General features: G+C 35.2%; 1 protein-coding gene across 5 annotated transcripts in view; it reads right to left on the minus strand.

The window, feature by feature from the left end:
- Nucleotides 1–23580, minus strand: part of RYR2 (ryanodine receptor 2) — an 828134-nt gene that overhangs the window by 85337 nt on the left and 719217 nt on the right. For all 5 annotated transcript variants that reach the window (XM_036753924.1, XM_036753927.1, XM_036753925.1 and 2 more), the window contains 3 exons: nt 22731–22810; nt 14764–14840; nt 5409–5482 (listed from right to left, as the gene is read on the minus strand). In XM_036753924.1, coding sequence (XP_036609819.1) covers nt 5409–5482; nt 14764–14840; nt 22731–22810 — 231 coding nt within the window. The remainder of the gene's footprint in view (nt 1–5408; nt 5483–14763; nt 14841–22730; nt 22811–23580) is intronic.

Raw genomic sequence — 23580 nt, forward strand, 5'->3', positions numbered from 1 at the left:
TTAAAAAAAGACCAAAACAGATTTGTACCAGAGTAGTTCTGTGAAACAGAGATGCATTTGGGGATACTTCATAAGTTTTGTAAAACATAACTGGAAAGTATACCATTAACTTAAAGGATATAAATCTGATTAACAAAACCACGAGGGATAAAATATTCATTCTTTATAATGTTGTTAATAAAAATTATAAATTGGTATAGGTTGGGAAAAAAATAGAAGAGAAACTATTTGAAGCTAACATGCCTTTGTAAATGGGTTTACCACAATGCAACATGATATATCCAAATTAGAGATTAAAATGAGTCAAGGTAAAGAAAATATTTTGTGATCATAAAATCTTAAATGTGAATTGTTATTAGTGCTGTTAACCCTGTTTTCACCAAAATCAGAAGTTTTTAAAGAATCATTTAATTTAGGAGAGCTCTCCAAACATGTTTGCCAAAGAGCTCCATGCACTTTTAAACCTTCATATCTATGCACAAAATGAGCTTAGAACACAGTCTGATATTTGATGCCTTTAAATTATTCTGAAATTTTAATATAAAAGGCAGACAAGGAATATAAATAATGAAGACATTTTAAAATAATTGCTATTTCAGAAATATATAATTAAGACAAAATTCAACTTTCTATTGGCAATAATTAACCACAAAGTGGTTCATTAGGAGATAGGAGTAACATTTTTCGGAGGTTTTGTTGCCAGGAAACTAAATGTGCAAGTACATACATCTTCTATGTATAATTTGGCACAATTCATTTTCTATACAGACTGAGCTATATATTCCACAGAAGAAAAAATAATGAAAACACAGAGGCAGCATCTTCCACTATTGCAACTACAAATGGAATTTGGAAAGAGGGGAATACTGCGTTTTCAGGCTTATCACAATTTTCTGAAGAGACAACACAGGTTCTGAGAATTCTGATGAAAGAAGAAAGCATCTAAGAATGCAATGAAATTAAGATTAGTGCAAATTTTTGTTTAGAACCTTTTTTCTGCTGCTAAAATAAACAAGACAAACAAAAATACAAAAGATGTAACATTGAACAAATGAGTTATAAGAAAAGAAATACATTAGCTTAGGAATAATTGGGGTTCTGATAAGTACAGAGTTTTAGGATTTTGTAAAAGAGTTCCAGGAATTGTATAAAAAATTCATTACTGGTGAAGGAGGAAGGGAAAGCAAGTATAAGCCTTTATAGCAACAAAAGGAGAACTTGGAAAAAAACATCATTATCAATTCATCTGATAACAATATTCATGTCATCCATGATGACATTCACAATTAGAAGCAAATATAGTTCCATTTGGGGTACCAAAGTTAATAGCAACCTTGACATTTATCATGTCATTTATATGTAGACCAAAAAATGTTAAAACTTCAACATCAAATGGAGAAGTTAGTGATTATAGAGAACATTTTAGACATCAATGCCCTTACTTAAGAGTAGAGATGAGGCTTAGAACAAATATCTGGCCTATAAAAAGAGAGGGGCAAAAAGCACATAGTAGGCATTTGATGGATAACTGTTGAATTAACAGTTCAGTTCAACAGACATTTGTTGTGGATATACAAGGTACAGAGAATTTAAACTACTGAAAAAAGTCTACTCAGCTTCCTGAAATTTGTTGGTGAAATAATTGGTATGTAGCAAAATTCTAGTCGTGTGATTGTTACATTACAGTTAGGTGAATGTGGTTTGTCAAGGAGATAGTAAATAAGTGAACCATCCAAATATCCATATATTCTTCTCCAGAAATAAACACTGTGCTTGGGCCTAATGCTCTGAAAAGATATTGCTGGCACTAACACATCTGGATTCTTTGGTGCATCCTTTGAGTATGTAAATTGTTTCAATAAAATGATCGTATGAAAGGAATATTTAGGTATAAAATTTAAGTGGACTGGTTATGTCTTTAAGTCACTATTAATATAAGAGCATGTTATAATAATTAGCTCTTCATTGATCAAATAAAGTGAACACTGGGGATACCAGTTAATCTGATTCCTCCTTCTGATATAGAAGAGAATCTGGGTTCTCAGAGGCTATGTCAGCAGAGTACAAACTCTGACAGCTCTGACCCAAGCTGGAAAGGTGGCAAATATAGGTCCAGCAACAAGCTATGTGCCATCAGGGCAGCACAAGCTTAGATCGGTGTGGAAAGGCTCATCACCATAAAACTGGTCATCAAATAATCAATGTGGTTGACTATAACTACTGATGGAGGCTATAAGGGGTGGGACTTTGCAATCTACATGAGTGGAGGAAGTAACCACAATGACGAAATCAGATATCTTTTGAAATACTGAAATAAATATAAGTATGGTTGTAAAAGTTCATTAATGTCCCTAATAGATTAATGATATATTCAGTAATATTCTAAATCTGCTTCTTGTCTAATAAATGTTTAGTTATATTACATTAAGGGACAGATAAGAAATATGTTGCCTTTCAACATTAGGGAATTGAAAAGCTCTTAAATACCAGAGCCCATGTGGAAAGAGAAAAGAAAGAAGAGGGCGACCAGATCTCCTTTCTATTCCATTCTGGATCTATCACAGATTTCCTGTGATTGCACAAATCAGTGCAGCCATAAAGCCACAGTAAATACAAAACAGAAATACTACAGAAGAACTACAGCACAAATTCTATTTTTTATGTATACAACCATTGCAAAATACTGAGACCACTAAAAGAAAAAGAAAATACATTAAACGAACAAAATAAAATTAACTAAACAAAGCTTGCTGCTCTTTCAGCTAGTGTGACAATCATCGCAGTTCCTGAAAGAACGAAGGAACAGAGAAGGGTTGGCACAAGAACTAAAAGAAATAAGAGTGCACAATGATAACTCTTAGAATTACTTCATTTAAAGAGCTAAATAATGAAAAAATACACACACATACAAACTTTTACTCTTCAGGTGCTGTACAAGGCTGACATAAAGCTAAAAACAGGAACATATAAGACAGATTTTGTTTTTTTTTTAATAATTACCACGCTCATGGGTGATGACTGAGGAAAGGAAGACAAGACATTTACAGTAGGTGAAAGAAAAGGAAATGGGGAAAAAGAAAAAAAAAGTTGAGTTTTATTCTTAAAATTTTAAAGCAGATATAACACATACTCAATACTGGTTTGGGCAAGTCATTTCTGTGCTAAAGGGAAAGAATAAATACATCAAGTAAAATTCAGATAAATCATAAAAAATATCCTGACATTAGAATAACCACTCTCACAATAAAAGTATTATTACTGAATTTGAAAGCATAAAATTAATCCTAACCTATATTCTGCTGACTAGGAAAGTGAATACTTAGATGAGGGCTGCATTGACTATACCTTTTAGGGTTCTAAAATTACTAATATTGACTAAACATGTTTAATTAAATTAAGTTTAGAGTATCTTGAACATTCTAGGTAGTAAATTGCTGTGAAACATAAAAATAGTCTAAAGCTGATCTATTTCTCATGAGGAAAGTCAGTGATCCAGAATACACTCCCATGCTAGACTAGAACTGAAAAATCTCCCCCAGAAGACAAGGGATCTACCTAATTGTTTTAACTTGGTGTGTTTGTTCCATGTCAGGCAATCTCAAACCAGAAAGGTACATCAGTGTTGCCACTGTTAACTATAGACATACATAAAAATGACATAGTATTTACTTTTAAGTGAGTGAATGTAACTTTAGAGAAGTAGCATGGTATAGTACAGAACAACCTGGATTTGGAGGGAGGGAGACCTAGGTTTAAATCCTACCTCACACATTTACCAGCTCTGTGACCTTGGGCAAATCACTTAACCCCTCTGTGCTCCAATTTCCTGTATAATGAGGAGGTGGGACTTGATGGCTGCCAAGGCTCCTTTCAGCTCTAAAACTGTGATCCTATGCAATAAATTATATTTTGGCTTCTAGGTGATAATGAATGGAACTTGGACATTGAAATGCTAAGTGGAAAATGAAGGCAAAGGAGTTAATTTAATAGGCGTCAATGTTTAAACATGTACAATCTATGAACTTCAAAATAGAGTAAAAATATGCAATAAATTTTTTTCTTCTTCCTAAGTAGAATTATATAGAAACATCTGCATTGACCACACATAAAAAAGAGGAAATTCATCCTGGTTTCAAGATTATTCCCTCCAAATACCCAATGATTCCAAACTAGAACATTGACAAAATGATGAAGCCCATTCAAACCAAAACAAAATGGAAAAAACAAGATCTAATAAAGATAAATTAGTTCAAAATCAGCACATAAAATAGGATATTTTTATAAAGAAAAAAGAAACCATAACAATGCTTTCTGGAGAAAAATAAAACCTTTTATACTAAATTATGTCTTCTAAAATGAAGATGCAGTTTTTTTCATCTCTAATTCTATTTATTATAAAAAATTTAACTCTATCATTATTCATTGAGACTGATGGTAATCTCTTATTTATTGTATTTGTCAATTATTAAATGAAATAACTTGGACTGTTTAAAATATAATGACTCCATCTTTATATCTCACAATTCTAGATTTGTCAAGGAAAAACATATAATACGTAGAGTGAGTCATAATAAGCATATTCAGAGGTGACTAGTACATGAACTAGCTGGGTCATTTGAATGCCAAAAAACTTCCTTATTTTGGGAAAGGATGACTCAAAGGATCTAACTTATCGCCCTCTGTAACATACTTAGCATCAGTTTTGCAAACTGATGCTCCATTTGCTTTAATTTGGCCACTAAGGGATATGTATTATAACAGGTTTACACTGCTGTTTATAGTAGAAGAAAACATTAAGCTATATTTTCCTATTTTAATGTAGTTTTTAAAAATCTTGACTTTCTACTTCACTGCATTCTCTCAAACACACCATGCTACTTGTTGATAAATTCCAAAGCATTCAAAAAATAATATATTTCCTGGGGGTGGGACAGAAGTATTCATCCTTTGAGATTCTCCTGTGGCTTTACAAGGACACTGAACTAAATAGCTAATAACTTACAGTCAACTTTCAAGTACCCATAGTACTCAGGGATTTTATCCATTACCTAGCTCATTATCAGGTGACTCAGAGAAGGTCTGGAACAAAAGTGTTGAACTACAAATAAAATGTGAATATGAGAAAAAAAGTTTTATGTATGTGTGTGTATACACACACGCACACACACACACACACACACACACACACACACACACACATATATATATATATAAATGTACCTATGTTTTTGTGTTTATGCCTATATTTCAAAGCCAAATATAGATTAGCCATTCGTTATCATTACTATTAAGGCATCTGCTTCTTTATGGTAGCATGTGTAATCAAGAGTTTACTCCATGAAATAAGCTATATAATTTCAGTGAATTGGAAAAAAATTAGAAATTTTTTTCTTTTTGTCTGTGAATACCTGATCCTTCTTCTGTCACCATTCCAAGTCCTTCTGCTTTGTTTTGTCTCTCAAATGCATTGAGATCAAGGACACTGCAACAGCAATAATAAAAATAGACAAAAATCTTTAGAAAATCTGTAAACACAATATTGTGATTTCGAAGTAAATATTTAAAAATATAGTATGTCTTAAAATTTTCAATGAAGTATGAAAGAATTCAAATCAGTTCAATAAACATTTTTTCCCTACTAAATGAAAGAAACTATGCCTACGCACTATGGATGCAAAGGTAAAAAAATGGCAGTCCCTACCCACAAGAATCTACTAAGGGTGTGATCACAGCAATATCCTAGTCTTTCCAACCCTAGAATTTAAGCTTGTTTTTCCTTAAAAGGTACTGAAATCATCCTTGAAACTTAACGTCTTGATATACTTCCTGATCCCCGAGAATAAAATAGTCACAAGGAGCTCCAGGTACCCTCTCTTATGCTTGGTGGACAATGGGCAACTCAGGCAAGGGAGCTTTGCTCAGCTTAATCAACTTGAGGTGTCCTTAATGCCTATCCCTGTTTAATATCCTTTTTATGTTATAGATAAGTAAATCTCCTTTTGTTTGCCCTATTGAATGCTCTATGAGTGTCTCATTTCATTCTAATATTGATCCTAAACTTCCAGGAGACTGGCTTGAGTAAGGCCCAGTACAGACATTTGCTGCTGGATGAAATGGTAAAAAAAAAAATCACCAAATGTGCTGACTGGGTCCACCACAAATGTATGTGGTAACATAATCTCAGCTGGGGTCTTATTGCAGCAAGGCAATCCTTTTACACTTCTGTAACAACAATGCTACTAGCAACTACTATTGGGGTGTAAGGTCAACAACACCAGCACACAGGAGGGCTGCTGGCAGATTCTTTGATCTTCTTATCTAAGGAAAGTGACTTCAAGGGGTTAACAATTTCACTTTAATCAAACACACATATATCATTCACTTAGTTCAGGGGAAGAATTCAGCATCCTGAACTTCAGAGCAAATACAAACAGAAACTACAAACAGATCAACAGACAGGCTTTGTCTGATCAAGACATCACATACATAGTAACCAAAAATAGAAGCACCAACATCTGGGTTTTCAAAACCAGGAGAGCTGCTTAAATGGCTACCCAGAGTCTTGTCACCAACACTCTTTCAATGAGTGTGCCCCCAAAAGCAAAACACTAACCTCTGAGTTTATATACACTTCTTCAGCCTCAAAGGGCATGAAACCATGTCACTCAAACCCATGTGACTTAGGCCTTCTTGTAACTTAAATGCTTGCTCAGGGTCGGAGGGCAGAACTAGGCCTTCCCTTGACTTAAGGAGGTCATCAAAGACTCCCAATTCAATCAAAGAATCCTTAGTGCTGAGAAGCACTCCAAAACAAAGACAACAAAAAATCTACTTTGCTTGCCATTACATTTGAAAAGCAAAATTCATCAAAGGTACTTGATTACCTCAGCATTCCAAAGGAGAAAACAGTAAAAAAAAAAAGTCCCACCCTAATTACCATAACAACTTCCCCATCTGAATCACTATCCCACTCACCACAGTGGCTTTTCCAAACCTTTACACTCCTTTTTAAATTTCCCATGGCTCTCTCCTCTTCACCCTCTCAGCTGAGACTTTTATTTCACATTTCATTGAAAAAATTAATTTCATTAACCGAAAGGTTAACTCTTCTCCCCGCCACATTTCACATCACTCAGATGCCTTCCCACACTGTCTCTTCTTCAACTTGACTCACATGAAAAGGTGGCATTTCTTGTCAAAGCAAATCCCTCCACATGAACAATGATCCCATTCTATCACATCTTCTCTAGCAGTTTGTCACCTCTATCATCCCCATTCTCTCACTAATCTTCATTCTCTCTTTGTCTACTGGCTGTTTCCTTGCTGCCTAGAAACACTTCCATGTCTTCTCCATCCTCAAAAAACTCTATTCGATCTGTCCATTACCACTATTTTCGTTTTCATGGCTAAACTCCTTGAGAAGGCCATCTACAATCAGTGCCACCACATCCTTTCCTCTTACTCTTTTCTTAACCTTTGCAGCCCAGCTTATGATGTCACAATTCAACTGAAACTCCTCTCCAAAATTACCATTGGTCTCTTGTTGCCATATCTAACAGCCTCTTTTCAATTCTTATCCTTCTCGATCTCTTTGCAACCTTTGATTCTGTTGCTCTTCTTTGTATCCTTGAAACTCTGTTCTCTCTAGGTTTCATGACACTATCCTTTCTTGGCTCTACTTCTACCTGTCTCCAGTTGTCCTGATCTATATCTTGCCTTTGTACCCAGATGCTCCAGAGGAGAAAGTGATGTTAGTGACTTTGCACAGCTCTCCTTCACTTAAATCCAATTCACTTGTGAATCATGGCATCATCTTCCTGATGTCATGGTCTTCTTCAAAACAAAGGACAAACAACAACTAATCCCTTTCAGTCTCTTGCTAACTATAGGGATTCCCCCAATATTCTGCCTGCTGACCAAATTTAATCTGATTCAATATTATATATACCTAAGTAAGTATGACAAAAAGTAGAATATGATAGAGAAAAAGGAAATATATACAAAGTGCTCTGGAGAAATATGTAGTTGAGAGATCATTTTCAACTCATTCTCATAAAATTAGGGGGAAAATAATGATAGTCATCATGGCTTAAAGATTTTCTCTTACTAAACAATAAACAAGATAGAATCTCATTGCTGACTAGGCTACTGTCTGACAATATCTTTAGCAGAAAGGTTTATGCATGTATTCTGCTAAACAAAGGAAAGAAAAATAAGCCTCCTTTCCTAGTCAAATGAAATTACAACACCTCTGAACAGATGGCTATGATACAGAAAACCCTGAATATTAAATGAATTATTATAGTGGTTTCTATCTGTGGTCTATGAAAGATTTTTTTAAACTAAATATTATATCTCATTTAGGATGTTTGCTTTTCTTTATGTAACATATTTTATATCAAGTTTTGGTCCCCTAAAAGGCTGATGTAGTAAAACAAATTAGGATACTTGGTGACTCTTTCAAAATATTTTAATTAAAATGAAAACATGAATAAAAACATGAACAGATTTTTAAAATTTATTTTTTATTTTTCATTTACAACACTCAGTTCCACAAGTTTTTGAGTTCCAAATTTTCTCCCCTTCCCTCTCCTCCCTCCCCCCACCCCAAGACAGCATGTAATTCGATATAGGTGCTTGTGAACAGATTTTCAAATCTCTAATTTGCAAATCAATATTCATAAAAACTCTGTTCTCTTGAACCTTAGAGTTCAGAGATTGGAAATTCCATGAGAAAATGTTACTTGTGATATTAGATCAAGTCAAGGGTATGACAGAGTGCTAGACTTGGTGTTTGGAGAAACGCCTCAAGTGTGAATCCTGTCTCTTCTACTCACTAGCTCCATGACCAAAAACAAGACACTTAATATGTCTGAGTAGAATAATTCCAAATTTGTACCTATATTTGCCTTACCTGCTTAATCTCATAGAAACTTATTGGACTTACATTTTGTTTGGTACATATAAATTTTGCCTTTCCAGAAAAAACTAGGAAAGTTTGTCTTATTACATTTGGCTTGTCTCTCTCTGTAATGTACCAACTCTGTAAAATCATGAAGCTACATGTGCTGAAAAATATCTGTTGACATAAGGTTTCTGGCAATATCTTCTTTAACGTAATTGTATCTGATTAAAAGATAAGAACTCTATCTCAGTCAGACACGAATAGCTATCTTCCCACTTTGCTCTCAAAAGAACAGTCACCTGTACATTCCTTATTGCTTGGACAGGTGTATTGTATATGAAGCCTCACATTCCTCTCTTTCTTCCAGGGCTGTGTACTCTAGAGATGAATATTTGGGAACCCTTCCTTTTCTTTTCTTCTGATGTAAGTGAAAGTCACTCACTTCTTATCTCTGACATAGCTCCTCATATATGTGCAATGACAGAGATGTAACAAAGTACCATTACTGTACTGAAATTCACTCTGAAAGGAGTGCTTTCCCTAGACACATAGCTGTCTATAATACATATTTAACTATCTGTTAACTAGAATGTAGTCCTCTGTGTTTTGTATAACTACACATGTATAACCTATATTGAATAGCTTGCCTTCTCAATGGGGGTGGGGGTGGGGAGGTGTATTGGCAAGAAAAGTGGGATTATTCACTGTTTTTTCTTTTGGAGTGCTTCTCAGCACTAAGGCAATCAAGTGCCTTTGATTGAGCTTTGCTTTTGATTCAATCAAGAGTCTTTGATTACCTGCTTAAGTCACAAGAAAGCCTAAGTCACATGAGTTTGAGTCACATGGTTGTGACACCCTTGGACCCTGAAAAAAGTGTATATATACTCTGAGGTTAGCATTTTGCTTGGGGGTTCACTCACTGGAAGAGTGTTTGTGTGACTTGGTCAGATGATACTCTGGGTAGTTGTTAAGAACCCCGCCCCTCCTCCCTCAGCTTTGGTGCTTCTCTCTCTAGTAACTATGTATGTATGGCTATGGACAGACAGGTAGAAACCCTGTCTGCTGATTTGTTATTTGCTCTGTTTATATAATTTCTACTTGTAATTTCTGTTTGTGTTTTATCTGAAGTTCAGGGTGCTGACTTTTCCCCCTGAACCAAGTGAATGATATAAGTATGTTTAATTAAAGTGAGATTGTAAACCCCTTAAAGTTGCTTTCCTTAGAAAAGCAGATCAAAGAATCTATGCTAGCAGCCCTCTTGTGTGCTGGTGTTATTGGCCTTACACCTCCACAGCAGCTGCAAGCAGTGTTGTTGTTACAGAAGGAAAGAAGAGAGAGAATTTGGAACTCAAAGTTTTAAAAACAAATGTTAAAAACTGTTTTCACATGCAACTGGCAAATAAGATATAAAAGCAATGGGGTATAGAAATCTATCTTGCCCTATAAGAAAGGAAGGAGAAAGGGGATAGGGAGGGGGTGATAGAAAGGAGAGCAGACTGGGGGAAAGGGTAATCAGAATGCATGTCATCTTGGGGAGGGGGGGGAGGGGAGAGATGGGGGGAAAATTTGGAACTCAAAATCTTGTGGAAATAAATGTTGAAAACTAAAAATAAATTAATTAATAAAAAAGAATGTAGTCCCATGTTTTCCTTCTCTTTGCTTCCCTTAAAATTCTACTTCTTGTTTGGGATAGGGGAGGCTGTTAAAATAATCTTTCCAGACAATGGCCTTCTTGTGCCAGTTGGATTCAGTTTGAAGTGATTTCCTCAATTTGTAATCTCTTAAAATCAGTAATAGTATCAATAATATTCATACCTTTCTGAATAATATCAACTCTCTACAGATCTAATGTATTCTAAAGGACTAGAGAAATAAAAAGCTATGACCAAATTTTAAGTAATCTTTAGGCCATTAGCATATTTCAAATCAATTTCATTCAGCTGACAACTAATACAATTATGAGGCAATGCTTATATAGCTCAGGAATTATTTCTCATTTGATTTGTGTATAGCCACAATTGTGCAGGGAGGATGCATTTAGTGATTTGGCTTATAGATATTTATAGAGTATCTTTAACTTTTCAAAAAACTTTCAAACAAATTATCTCAATTGTTTATAATAATAAATTGTGTGTAGGCAAGGCAGATATTATCCTAATTTTATGGTTTGGGACACTAAAAACCAAAGAGTGGTGGAAGGTAGTGGCTAATTTAATGTTCATAACAAGTCTATAACAAGTTTTTTTAGGACCACTATTCTTTTCATGACATTATGTTGACTCAATTCAATTGCAAATTCCAGTCAATAAATATTTATTAATTACTTATCTTGTGCAAGGTATGGTGTTAGACTTTGGAGATGAGAAAAACAAAAATTACAACAATCCCTGCCCTCAAAGAACATACATTATACTCAACAATGAGATCATTTCCACATTGGAAGGGCTCATGCTAGGAGTCCATTAAATGAGTGTTCATAATCACAAAGATTATGAACTTTTAGAAGAGTGGATGTGACCTATGTGAATTTGGGAAAATTCATTAACCTTTCCAGGCCTCATTTTGTTCGTCTTTAAAATAACAGAGCTAGACTAGATCTAAACTTCCACATAGATTCACAGACAGACGTGAAACCTATGTACCTTCTTCCTTCCTACATCTTTACCCTCTAAGGCTCTCTTTTTCCTTTCTGACCATATTGCACCATTTATCCCCACTCTTTAATTCATCTTGAATCTTTTCCTCTCAACTGGATGCTCAGGACTCTTCGACCACATAATGCTCATTTCTCCCTTTCTTAATAAACCCTCCCACACATTCCTATCATCCTCTTTGCAGCATTTGACACTGCTATCTGTCTTCTTGATGCTTTCTCCCTTTCTATACCCCATCCTTCTTTAGCTTCAATGGCATTGCATTCTTATAGTTCTTCTCCTTCCTTTCTTACCACTCCTGCTCTGGCTCCTTTGGTGGTTCTTTATTCTCCCCAATCCTTTAAATATGAGTGATCCTTGGCCATATTTTTATACATTCTCTTACTAAGTGATCCTTTTCCATGTATTTAGTGATTATTACCCCAGGCAGAAGATTCTCAGAGCTTTAGATCGCTAGCCTAAATCTTTCCTCAGAGCTTCAGTATTCCAGTTGTTCATCCTCCTCCAAAACTTGACCCCATGTTTTAATTTCCGGTTTTGTAGATGTACCACCATCCTTTTACCAGGCTCAAATCACTTTTGATTCTTTCATCTCTCTTAACCCCCACCTCCTCTGTAATAACTCTTTCATCCCTTCTCTCTACTCATGTGGAAACCACCACACATTAGGCTTTCATTACCTCACCGAGATTCACTATAATATCTAGCCTCATAACAAGTCTCTGCCTCTATGCTATCCCATTTTCACACTGCTGATAATCTTCCTGATATACTGCTCTGATCATGTGATTTCTTTACCCAAAAAACTTCAGTGGTTCCCTCTGAAGAATAAAGCACAGAGACACACATTTTTATTCACTTCATTTCCCACCTTGCTGATGTCCTGGATTTCATGATCTCCAGGAACTCACCATTCTGCAAGATGAAATAAATTCTGAAACTCACACAAAATCAGCACCATTTTGTCCCTAGGAGTGCCCTCTGTTTAGAGAGGGTGAGGGATGGGAGTGGACATCTGGGAGTTCCTCTCAGACCATCTGGTTGAGGAGGCCACTCAGAGAATTTACTTTATCATTTCCCATCCTATTGATCTCTTAGATTTTATGATCTCCAGAAACTCAGCATTCTGTAAAATGAATTCAACTGTAATTCGCACTTCCTCAGATCATTTCTTTCTTTTTGTTTGTTTGGGTTTTTTGGTAGGGCAATTGGGGTTAAGTGACTTGCCCAAGGTCACACAGCTAGTACATGCGTCAAGTGTCTGAGGTTGGATTTGAACTCAGGTACTCCTGACTCCAGGGCTGGTGCTCTACTCACTGTGCCACCTAGCTGCCCCCCTCAGATCATTTCTTACCCTGGCTACAGGAGTTTATCATGGTTCCACTACTGGGTACCCACTCTCTCCCCTGCTTTTTCAATTTCTTTTTATGTGTTGTCTTCTCCCATTAGATTATGAGTTCCTTGAGGGTAGGGACTGTATTACACCAACTTTTGTTTTCATTGGGCTTAGCCTAGTGCCTATCACATAGTAGGAGCTTAATAAATGTTTATTGACTCACTCTAAATCACAGACTATGATCCGTTTAGCTTAACTATACTTATTTGTTACAAGGGAGACTATTTGACTGGTGAGAGTTGGTGAGTATTGAGAGTAATGACAACAAACAGTCAATCAACATTAAAAATTACGCATATGAGAGCAAAGTTCAGAAAGGGTGACACAGATAAGCAGGATTATTTTATTAATTGAATGTTAAATCCAATATACATTTTAAAGAACCAAAACTATATAAAACAGTTCATAGTTTTATATATAGTTATCTTTTCTGTTCTTCCTGGCACAGTAAAACATTCATATTTTCTAAGTATAATAAAAATAATTTTATAAAACAGTATAAATTCCTAATTCAAGGACTAAAGTCCTACCTCTGGCCCCCAAGTGTGGTTCCAATCTGCTAGTCGGACCTTATTGTTTACTATTTCCCTTCAGAAACACTGTTATAGCTAAACCAAATTATTCTGCCTCCCCCATGTTTACCCTCCCTTTTCATATCTGTTCCTTTGTTTAGGCTCCCTTTCTTCCAGACCTGGAATCAACTTTGTCCCACTGCTTTCTTCAAGGAAAAATTCAGATATCACCTCCTCCATCAAAGCTTCCCTACTCTCAAGCCCCTCCTCAATCTGAAAATTATCAGTTTTCTCTTGAAATTTCTCCTAGTAGTTCTATGACACCCCCTCTCATATCATTGCATTTCCCACACCCCCATCCCCCAGAAATCAGGGTCTATGTCATATGTTTATTTATATCCTTACTGTCTAACACATAGCTTCAAATATAGTAAGTGCTTAATAAATGGTTTCTAAATGTAATCCACCTTTTTTTTAGGCCTCGTTCTTCTTGACCTTTCTGCAGTTTTTTAGATTGTTATCTACCATTTCTTCCTAGATACACTCCTTTTTGAGTTTCTGTGATATTGCTCTTCCTAGTTCTACTCCTACTTGTCTGACAACTCCCTTTCAGTATCCTTTGCTTGATCATCCATCATCTCATGCTGCCTAATTGGGAATTTCTTCCAAGACTCTTTCTTGATTTTCTTTCCTCTCTCTTTACTCTGTTTTTTAGTGATCTCATCAGAACTAGCCTATTTTTCTAGCCTTATTTTGCATCAACTCTCTCCTTCCCACCTTACTTACTGATATTCTAGTCAAATAGACTTACTTACTCTTCTTTATGGAAAAAAATTCATCTTCTACCTGGTGGCTTTGCATAGGCAATTCTACGTGGTTGAAATGTTCTGCCATTTCAACTCTACCTTTGGGAATGTCTAGGTACCACCTGCTACACAAAGTCTATCCTGATTCTAGCCTCGATGAGAGCTCTACCCTACCTTAAATTACTCTGTATTTACTTCTGTAACTATGTACTATGTACCTATGATAATATAATTCCTTAAAGGTAGGAATTCTTTTCTTTTTAGTCTTTGTATATTAGCACCCAACATGGTGACCTGCACATAGCAGGATCTTAATGAATGTTTATTGAATTAAAGTGGAAGTCACTTTGAATTTCAATATTTATTTCTTCTTCAGAAGCCTAACTACATGAAATAAATTAACCATCTTCATTTTGGTATACTATATCTGTTATACTTTTAAAATGTTTAAAGAAAAATGCTGATTGATTGAAAGAAAATATTTTCTTACCTACATGACTGCATCAGGCCAGCAAGACTCTGAAAGAAGCCCACATCCTTTTTCTCCTTGAGATAGTCAAGCATTTTCTACAGCAAATAGATAAACCACATACTCACTGAATATAAAACAAAATATTTGATCATTTTGATCAATGTAAGTGAATATACCTTGTATATGAAGAATATTAATATATTGTAATGATAAGTTAAAGCAATATAGCAATAAATTAATATACATGAGTGAATGATGCGCCATTAAACAGTAAAGTTGTTTTTCCATGAATGCCATAAACATCAGTGTAATAAGATATTTTTCCCTACCCTCAGAGCAATCTGGAATAAAGTTTTTGAGATTCTAGAACAAATAAATTGCAGAGGGGCTAGTTTGGAAATGACTCCTAAAAAGATTAGTGAAATGCAAATGGTTTCCAAAAACAGCACCATAATTTGAAAATTGTAAATACTTCTAATCAATACCATATTTAGAAATTCAGTTCCCTCTATTATCACTCTTATAAAGTATCATATCATTCAACTATGGAAATTGTTTCCATTCATTCTTAGAATGATGTTCAGAATTAGGACACAAAGACATTGATTGGATTAATGCTTAAACAGTGTATGTGATACATTTTGATCCCAGTTTACTATCACATTGCATAGGGAAACCACAAATAAAATATTTCAGCTATTAAAATTGTAAAAGGTCACAGTATATGGAAAACAGAAAAATTGTGACCAACTCTTCCATGAGGATAACGATCTATCACACCTCTCAATTCTGGGGCAGAAATATACTCAAATGGAAAGAGCACTCGATTTGGAATCAAAGGACCTGAATTTGAATTGTAGCTCTGCAGTGTAGTACCTGTGTAACCCTAAGTGCAAGTCACTTAATCTCTATCATACACAGAATCTTTAGCCATAAAATGAGGGGCCTGGACTAGATGACCTTTAAGCATCCTTCAAGTTCTAAATCTATGATCCCATGATAATAAATAAGAAAATAATAACTCTGTATCCTAAACAATGTTTGGTCAAATACCTAAACTATCTTAGTGGACTTAAGTATGACCATCTATAGGAAACTTTCCTGATCCCCCCAACCACTAGTGCCCATTCTTCCTAAATAACAACACTTATATTTATAGTATAGTCTATGTGGACATACATATTACATAATTATATATATATACATTCCATACATATGCACAAAACATATCAATTGTATGTATATTTATTGTCCATGTATATATAAATCTATGCATATTCTCTCTATACTCATTTGCATAGAGAAAATATGTACACATCTCTTCCAGAAGAACACAAGGTCCTTGAAAACAGGGATGGTATGCTTCTTCACATTTGTACTCCCAGCACCTAGCAGACAGTAGGTACTTAATAAATGTTTGTTAATTGGTGATCAAGTAGAAACCTACCTCCAGCAATTACTGTTTTACAAAAAGTCTCTTGTGGGTATAAGACCACTAACTAGGCCCTGAGGACACAGAAATGTGCCTTAACTACTTATTAGTATAATAAGGTTGTGGAATCAATCTCTGAAGTTGAAGAACTGCTAGATTAGATGGGTCTCTCAGGATGCCTCATAAACTACAGTTTTCTAATTCCACAGACTCAGTAGGAAGGTCTTCGAATACAATTTACAATCATATCCTATTGAATTCTTTGCTGCTATGATAGACTGGGTGGATGTGTTACGGGATCTGGTCCTCTGGTGACTGAATAAATGGTTTACTTCTTTTACCTTCTACATGGAGAGTCTCATATATTTTGCGATACACAGCCACATAGGCATTTTGACAATTATCATTTATATTGTGATTATTGCCTTGCTGATACATTTGGCAATGAACAGGACGGGATAGCAAGGTATACGATCTCTATTTGGAGGTAGAAGGGCTTTAGAAGAAGAAATGGTTATCCTAGGATGGGATAATGTAACTTATCCCAGGGACAGACCATTATGAGAGGGAACTGAGACGATTAGAGAAACCTCTAGGTCAAATGAGAATATTTCTTCTATATCACAAGATGGGGAATCTCAGGTGGCAGAATAACAGATTATTGTTTAGGAATCTACTAATTTTGCTGTTAATTTGGCTAGAAGACAGAGGGAGCCAAGGAGGTCAAGAGTGCATTTCAGTTCAGCCCAGGTCAAGTCTAACAGCCAGTCTGATTGCCACGGTGATGGGGGAGAGAGGCTAGAGAAGATGATACAATATCAGAAGCTGAGGCACAAAATGATACTTCGTGGTATGATGCTATGGATCCAGAGAATGATATAGTATCAGAGCAGGCTCCTCAAAAAGCAGCGTGCCCCAACCAGCGAAGGAGGCAGGAAACCCAAGATAATATTACAGTGTTCAGAGAGATGTTGGAGGATTTTACGCAGCAGGAAATCACAGATATCTTGAGTAGGTTCATCCAGAGAATGCGAGAATTGTTAATATCTGGGATGGTGAGAATTTGAGATGAAGGGGACACAGGAGCATCTGTAGATACAGTGGATTGTATGAGGTTCATAAGTATTAGTCAGAAACCTTTTGTACAGCAAGTTTTTAGGGATTATCATTTGCAAGGAGGTAATGAAACAACCAATCTGTTAGCTTTAGCTGCAACAGGTTGTAATAGAGAATATCCTGCTGAGTCTATGTGGCTTACTGCAGATAGACCCCGGTATTCACTTAGGGACTGTATGAGAAAGTTAAAGGAGGAGGTAATGAAGACTGCTATTATTATGGGATGCATATTATGATACTCCCTTGGGAGTCTCTCATAGAAATTTGATCATTAAAATAGCTCCCCCTGCTTATAAACACCTAATTCTGACTCTGCTAATTGCAGAAATAGGGAACCCTCTTTCAGAGGTGCTGGATAAGATTTCACAGCTAAGGGACTTATGAGAATGGGGAAAAGATAAATTTCCTCAAGAGAGAAGAATGAATAGCCAGAGGATTCAACATCAAAATAGAGTGACAAGAAAAGAAATGTTTACTATTCAATTGAGAGCAGGGGTAGATTTTAGAAGAATAGATGGTATTCCAACTAATGAGCTATACAAAATGTACCAAGATAAGGGGCTTAATAGCCGAGGAATGTTATATATGTCAATTGGCAAAGGAACGAACTGTTCCTTGGGTAGTAACTGAGGAAATGGCAAGGGGAAAAGTTCCAGCCTAGATTTGGCAGACAGAACATATTGGACCACTATTCCAAGATAAAAGATGCAAATTTATATGTACTTGGGTTGACACTTATTCAGGTGTACTAGTGGCTTGTCCTTATAAGAATGCAACCAAAAAAAACTGTAAAACTCCAGATATTATAAGTCTATATTATGGAACCCTAATGCAGATTCACAGTGACAATGGATCACATTTCAAAGGTAATGAGATGAAGAGATATTGTGCATTAAACAATATAGAGTGCTGTGATAGATTAGGTGGATGGCTTATGGGATCTGGTCCTCTGGTGACTGAATAAATGGTTTACTTCTTCTACTTTTTATGGGGAGAGTCTCGTATATTTTGCAATACTGAGCCACATAGGCATTTATTGACAATTATCATCTATATTGTGATTACTTCCTTGTGTAGTATTGATGTGTTGGAAGATCTTCCCCACCCATTCAATAGGTCTCTGGTGGGCCTAGGTAGGAAAGCTTGATTATATCTTTGTTTGTAAATAGGCCTAAAGCCTCTACTTACTAGGTGCTAAGCCCATGTGGGCGTGAAGCCTTCAGGACCCTAAGGGGAGTTGCTAAGGCAGGAGCCAGTGGTATGTGCACTGAGTTCTAGTCAACCATGAATTCAGCCAGTCAGAGACCTGAGTTCTGGCCAATCTGATGCTGGCTAGGACTGTATAAAAGGAGAGCCCAGAATTGAAGAGGAGAAGAGAATTGAAGAGGAACAGAACTGAGAGTAGCAGAACTGAGAGGAAGACACTGGGACAGCAGACATCAAGAGGGCGCTGAAGAACAGACATTGAGAGAACCAGAGTCAGCAGAGCTGCAGAAGTGGAGTGGAGAGTTAGGATTCATGAGTGATTGTTTACAGAAAGGCCCTAGTCGCAGGAAGGTTCTTTGGTTCTTTGCTATAATACTGTGTTATAATTTCTGTTACTACATTGAGGTGGGCTTACTGGTTTTGGAGTATAACTGCTACTATAATGAATTGGGGGTATTGGTTCTTGGATTTGATCCTCTGGAGTCTAAATAAATGTTATACTTCCTCTGCCTTCTACATAGAGAGTTTTTCATACTTTGTGATTCTGAACCATTCAGGAATGTTCATGGTCATCCTCAAGGTCATGAATCTTGCCTTACTGATATACCTTGCTGATACAGAGGTCTGTTGTGAGGATTAAATGAAGGAATATTTGTAATGTGCTTAGCACAGCATATGACACACAGTACGTGCCTAATAACTGCTTGTTCCCTTTTCTCCTCCCTTCCCCCCCCAATTATGTACAATTCCAAAGTGAAATCCAGAACAGATGGAACAGTTCAGATAGTACTAACAGTTCATCAGTGTGTCTGTTTTCCCATGTCTCTGCCACATTGATTGGTCTCATTGAATAATAATAATAATAATAATAATAATATCTAACATTTATATAATGCCACCTAGCTGCCCACTATCTTTGTCAATTTACACAGGGAAAGGTGAAACTTCATAGTTTTTATATAATTTGCATAAATTGCAAATTATATAATTTTCATATTTACTCTTTTGTGATTTGGACCATGCTTTTATGTGGCCATTAGAAGTTTTTGTTGTTTAGTTGTTTCAGTTGTGTATGACCCCATTTGGGGTTTTCTTAGCAAAGATACTGAAGTGGTTTGCCATTTCTTTCTCCAGTTCATTTTACAGATGAGGAAATAAAGGCAAATTGGGTTAAGCAACTTGCCCAGGGTCACACATTTAGTAAGTGTCAGAGGCTACATTTGAACTCAGGTCGTTCTGACTCCAGGCCCCGGTGCTCTATTTATTGTGTCACTTAGGTGCCTTCATTTAGATTTTACAAGTCTTCTTTTGAAACAGTTTGCTAATATCTTTTGACTACTTATCTGTTCATCAAAGAGATCTACCAGGGAATGATTCTTGGTGCAACATTTTTGTCATTTTCCTGTATAACTTTATTATGTAGGACTTTTACTAGTGACATTTGATGCAAATGTTTTTCCTATTCTACCATTTTTTTCTAATTTTATCTTCACTGATTTTATTTATGAAAAAATTAAAAATTTATGAAGTCAAAATGCCTATTTTATGTTTTATGATTGCCTCTATTCCTTGGTTTGGTTAAGAGTTTTCTGTCTAGCCACAATTATGAAAATTCTCTGATATAATTTTTTCATGGTATGATATTTGATAGTCAGGTCACAAATTCATTTTGAGTTTATTGTGATTAATAGTATGAAATGGTGGTTGAACCCCAATCTCTACCAAACTGCTTTCCAGTCTTCTTCAGAAGTCCATTTTTAAAAGGGAGTCATTCTTCTTTTGAGAATTATTTCTTCCTATCATTTCACCACTTGTCAATTGGGATGAGGAATTTGTAATTAGGTTTATCGAAACCATTATTTTTGATTGCTTTATATTTCTTGTTTGGGGTGTGTGTGTGTATGTGGATTCAACTCATGTTTAGGCACCATCAAAAATATTTGATGATAACCATTTATAACATATCTTGAAGTCTGGATATGTCTGCCATTTGTAGTTTTTCATCATAATTTCCATCTAGATTCTGGACCATTTTTCCTTCAAGTAAATTATTTTATTATTTTGCCAAATTCTAAAAAGTAGCCTCTTGATAATTTGACTGGAATGGCATCAAATTTGTAATTTAATCTAGACAGTATTATCATTTTTATTATATTGACATGATCAAACTAAGAACAGTTACTCTCAACAGTATTTCAAATCTGCCTTTATTTTTGCGATGCATATTTAGTATGTGTATTAGATAAGTCTTATGTGTGTTATTTCCCAGATACGTAATGTATTTTGCAGTTATTTTGAATACAATTTCTTGTTGCTTTCTCTCTCTCTCTCTCTCTCTCTCTCTCTCTCTCTCTCTCTCTCTTTCCCTCCCTCCCTCCCTCTCCTGCTCCCTTTCCCTCTCCCTCTCTTTCTCTCTCTCTTTCTTTTCTTCTTTAAATTAATATAGCCCAGACATGCTGATGATTTTTCTAGATCACAGCATATTCTGGACAGCTATAAAATAACTTTCTCATATTCCATAAGCAAGCAGGGTTCTTAAAGAGTGGCTTCCCTGTTTTCATATTAGCTCTAGTTCTGATATAAAATGTAGGCATTAGCAGAATTATACAAATGCAAGATATGAAAAGAAAAAAACTTAATTGAGACAAAATAACCATATGGGTATGAAAATGCGATGACTTCTTTACTACCAAAGTAAGTTAATTTACAATCATATCCTTAGATTGATATACATGATATGAAATGCATGATAAGAAAGGAAGCTTTCAACTGTGAAAAAGAAATATTTTTCAATTTTCAAATTTCTCTGAGAAGAGATCACCTAGAAATATGGGCAACTAAAAAAATAGATAAGATCAAAAGCCATTCTCCAAGTGGTCAAATGACATGGAAAAAAATAGTTCTCAAAAGAGTGGCAAATTATTAACAACTGTGTGAAAAGATGCTTCAAATCACTAACAAAAGAAATACAAATTAGAACAACTCTTGAGGTTCTACCTCATGCCTAGAGACCTGGCAAAGGTGACAAAAGATGTGAAGAATGAATGGTGGTGGGACTATGGAAAGACAGTTTCATGAATGTTCTATTTTTGGTGTCATGAACTGCTTCATCCATTCTATAAAGTAATTTGGAATTTTGCTTAAAGAAATGACTAAAGTACCCAGAGGTCCCACTGTTAGTCACATACTCCAAAGTGGTCAAAGGTGGAAAAAGAAGTTCCATATAGACTAAAAGAGTCACCGAATCACTACTTATGGGAACAAAGAACTGGAAAAAAGCAGACACCTATTGATTGGGAAATAGCTAAACAAATGATATTAGATGAACAGGACAGAAAATCAGTGTGCCATAAAAATAATGAATATGAAGAATTCAGAGAGGCATGAGAAGCCATATGATCAATCAATGTTAAGTGAGCACAACCAAGAAAATAATCTATACAATGACTACAACAATGGAAATTGAAAGAACAACAAAGAGAATATTGTGTAATTGATGGGGAAATACTTGTTTCTCCCTCCTTTATAAAAGTGAGGGATTATTGGTGTGGAATATTTCATATACTGTAAATTTAGTTAATGTGATCATTCATGTTATTTATTTATTGCTTTTTTTTGCTTTTTTAATAAAAATTGTTTCAAGGGAAGACTCACTGGGTAGGGGAGAGAGATATCTGAGAATGAAAATGTTGTAAAAACTATATCAATTCAAATAAAATGAAAAGAAATGTAGTATTTAAATTGATGTCACTAAGTGGCTTAGGGGTAGCCATTTAAAAAATTCAATATAGTAATAAGTATTCAGGTGAGTTTACCTTTATCAGGTGATTTTAACTCTACCATTCACTTAAAAGAACCTAACTGATTATTAGTGAGGGAGATGAGAAGTGGGAGAATCTGACTGTATAATATTAGTGTATCATGTAGTAACAATGCATATGCCATTTCAAAATTTACAAAGTATCGTAAATACATTAATTATCTCATTATATTCTTATACCCTTGCAAAGTAGGTACAAGTATTTTATAAATGAGAGCTGAGACTCAAAAGAGTTAAATAAATTGGTCATGGTCATAGTATCAGAGATATTTTTTGAATCAGGTTTTCCTGACTGCCCTATTTACCAAATCTCTGATTATATGTTCTATTCATTTAGAACGCTATATTACGTAGTGACTAATGCTACATTAACCAGACCATGGTAAAATTAGAAAGATTTTAAGAAATTACCTGTTGTACTGTAGAGTTTCCCCCATTTAAGATGGCAATTCCGAGCTTCAGGGTAGCAGCTACCATTGGTCCAGTTTCACCTCAAAAATATAAACGCATTATTTTCTAGATCACTTTAATTCTATTGTACTAATTTATTCTGACTACACACATGCAGTACCAACTAGTGTTTATTTATATAATTATTATTTTTCTTTTATGTTACCTTATTGACCAGCAATGATGGTAGTAATAATACCATAGTACTATTCAACACAACATCACTATCATTGCCTTACATGTTTGTTTACAGAACAGAAGTAGACTAACTTATTTAATAAAAGAAAAAATATCTATTGTGGAACTTTGATATCAGCTTCTCTGTCTGCAAAATAAACTCAACATGGTATCCTATCTAGGGGGAGAAAAAAAAAACTATCTAGGAAAGATAAAAAATTAGGGTATATTAGGCCTAAAGGACTGACATTTTTAAAATAATAGTAGACTAAAGCCTTGGGTTACAAAAACTGAAGGCATTTTGATGAAATAATTTTAAGAATAATATATATGGAATAAGACTTCGTTATAAAGATTTTTTAAAAGTAAGATCTTTATGAAGATCTACTTAATATTGATAGATCTTAAAAATTAAGTTAACTGCACCATATGGTATATTAATATTTGAATTTTTCATACTCATATCAGAAATAAAAATCATCTCCACAACTATATAATTATTTTTTACTGCAAATTATTTTTTCAATAATTCGCATCATGAGTATAATGCAACAAATGGACAATAAGGGATGGGTTCTTAGAGCATGCTGACAGAGCATATGATCCACCTTGTACTAATTCACATGGAGACTTG

Source organism: Trichosurus vulpecula, chromosome 4 (genome assembly GCF_011100635.1).
Source record: "Trichosurus vulpecula isolate mTriVul1 chromosome 4, mTriVul1.pri, whole genome shotgun sequence".
Lineage (NCBI taxonomy): Eukaryota > Metazoa > Chordata > Mammalia > Diprotodontia > Phalangeridae > Trichosurus > Trichosurus vulpecula.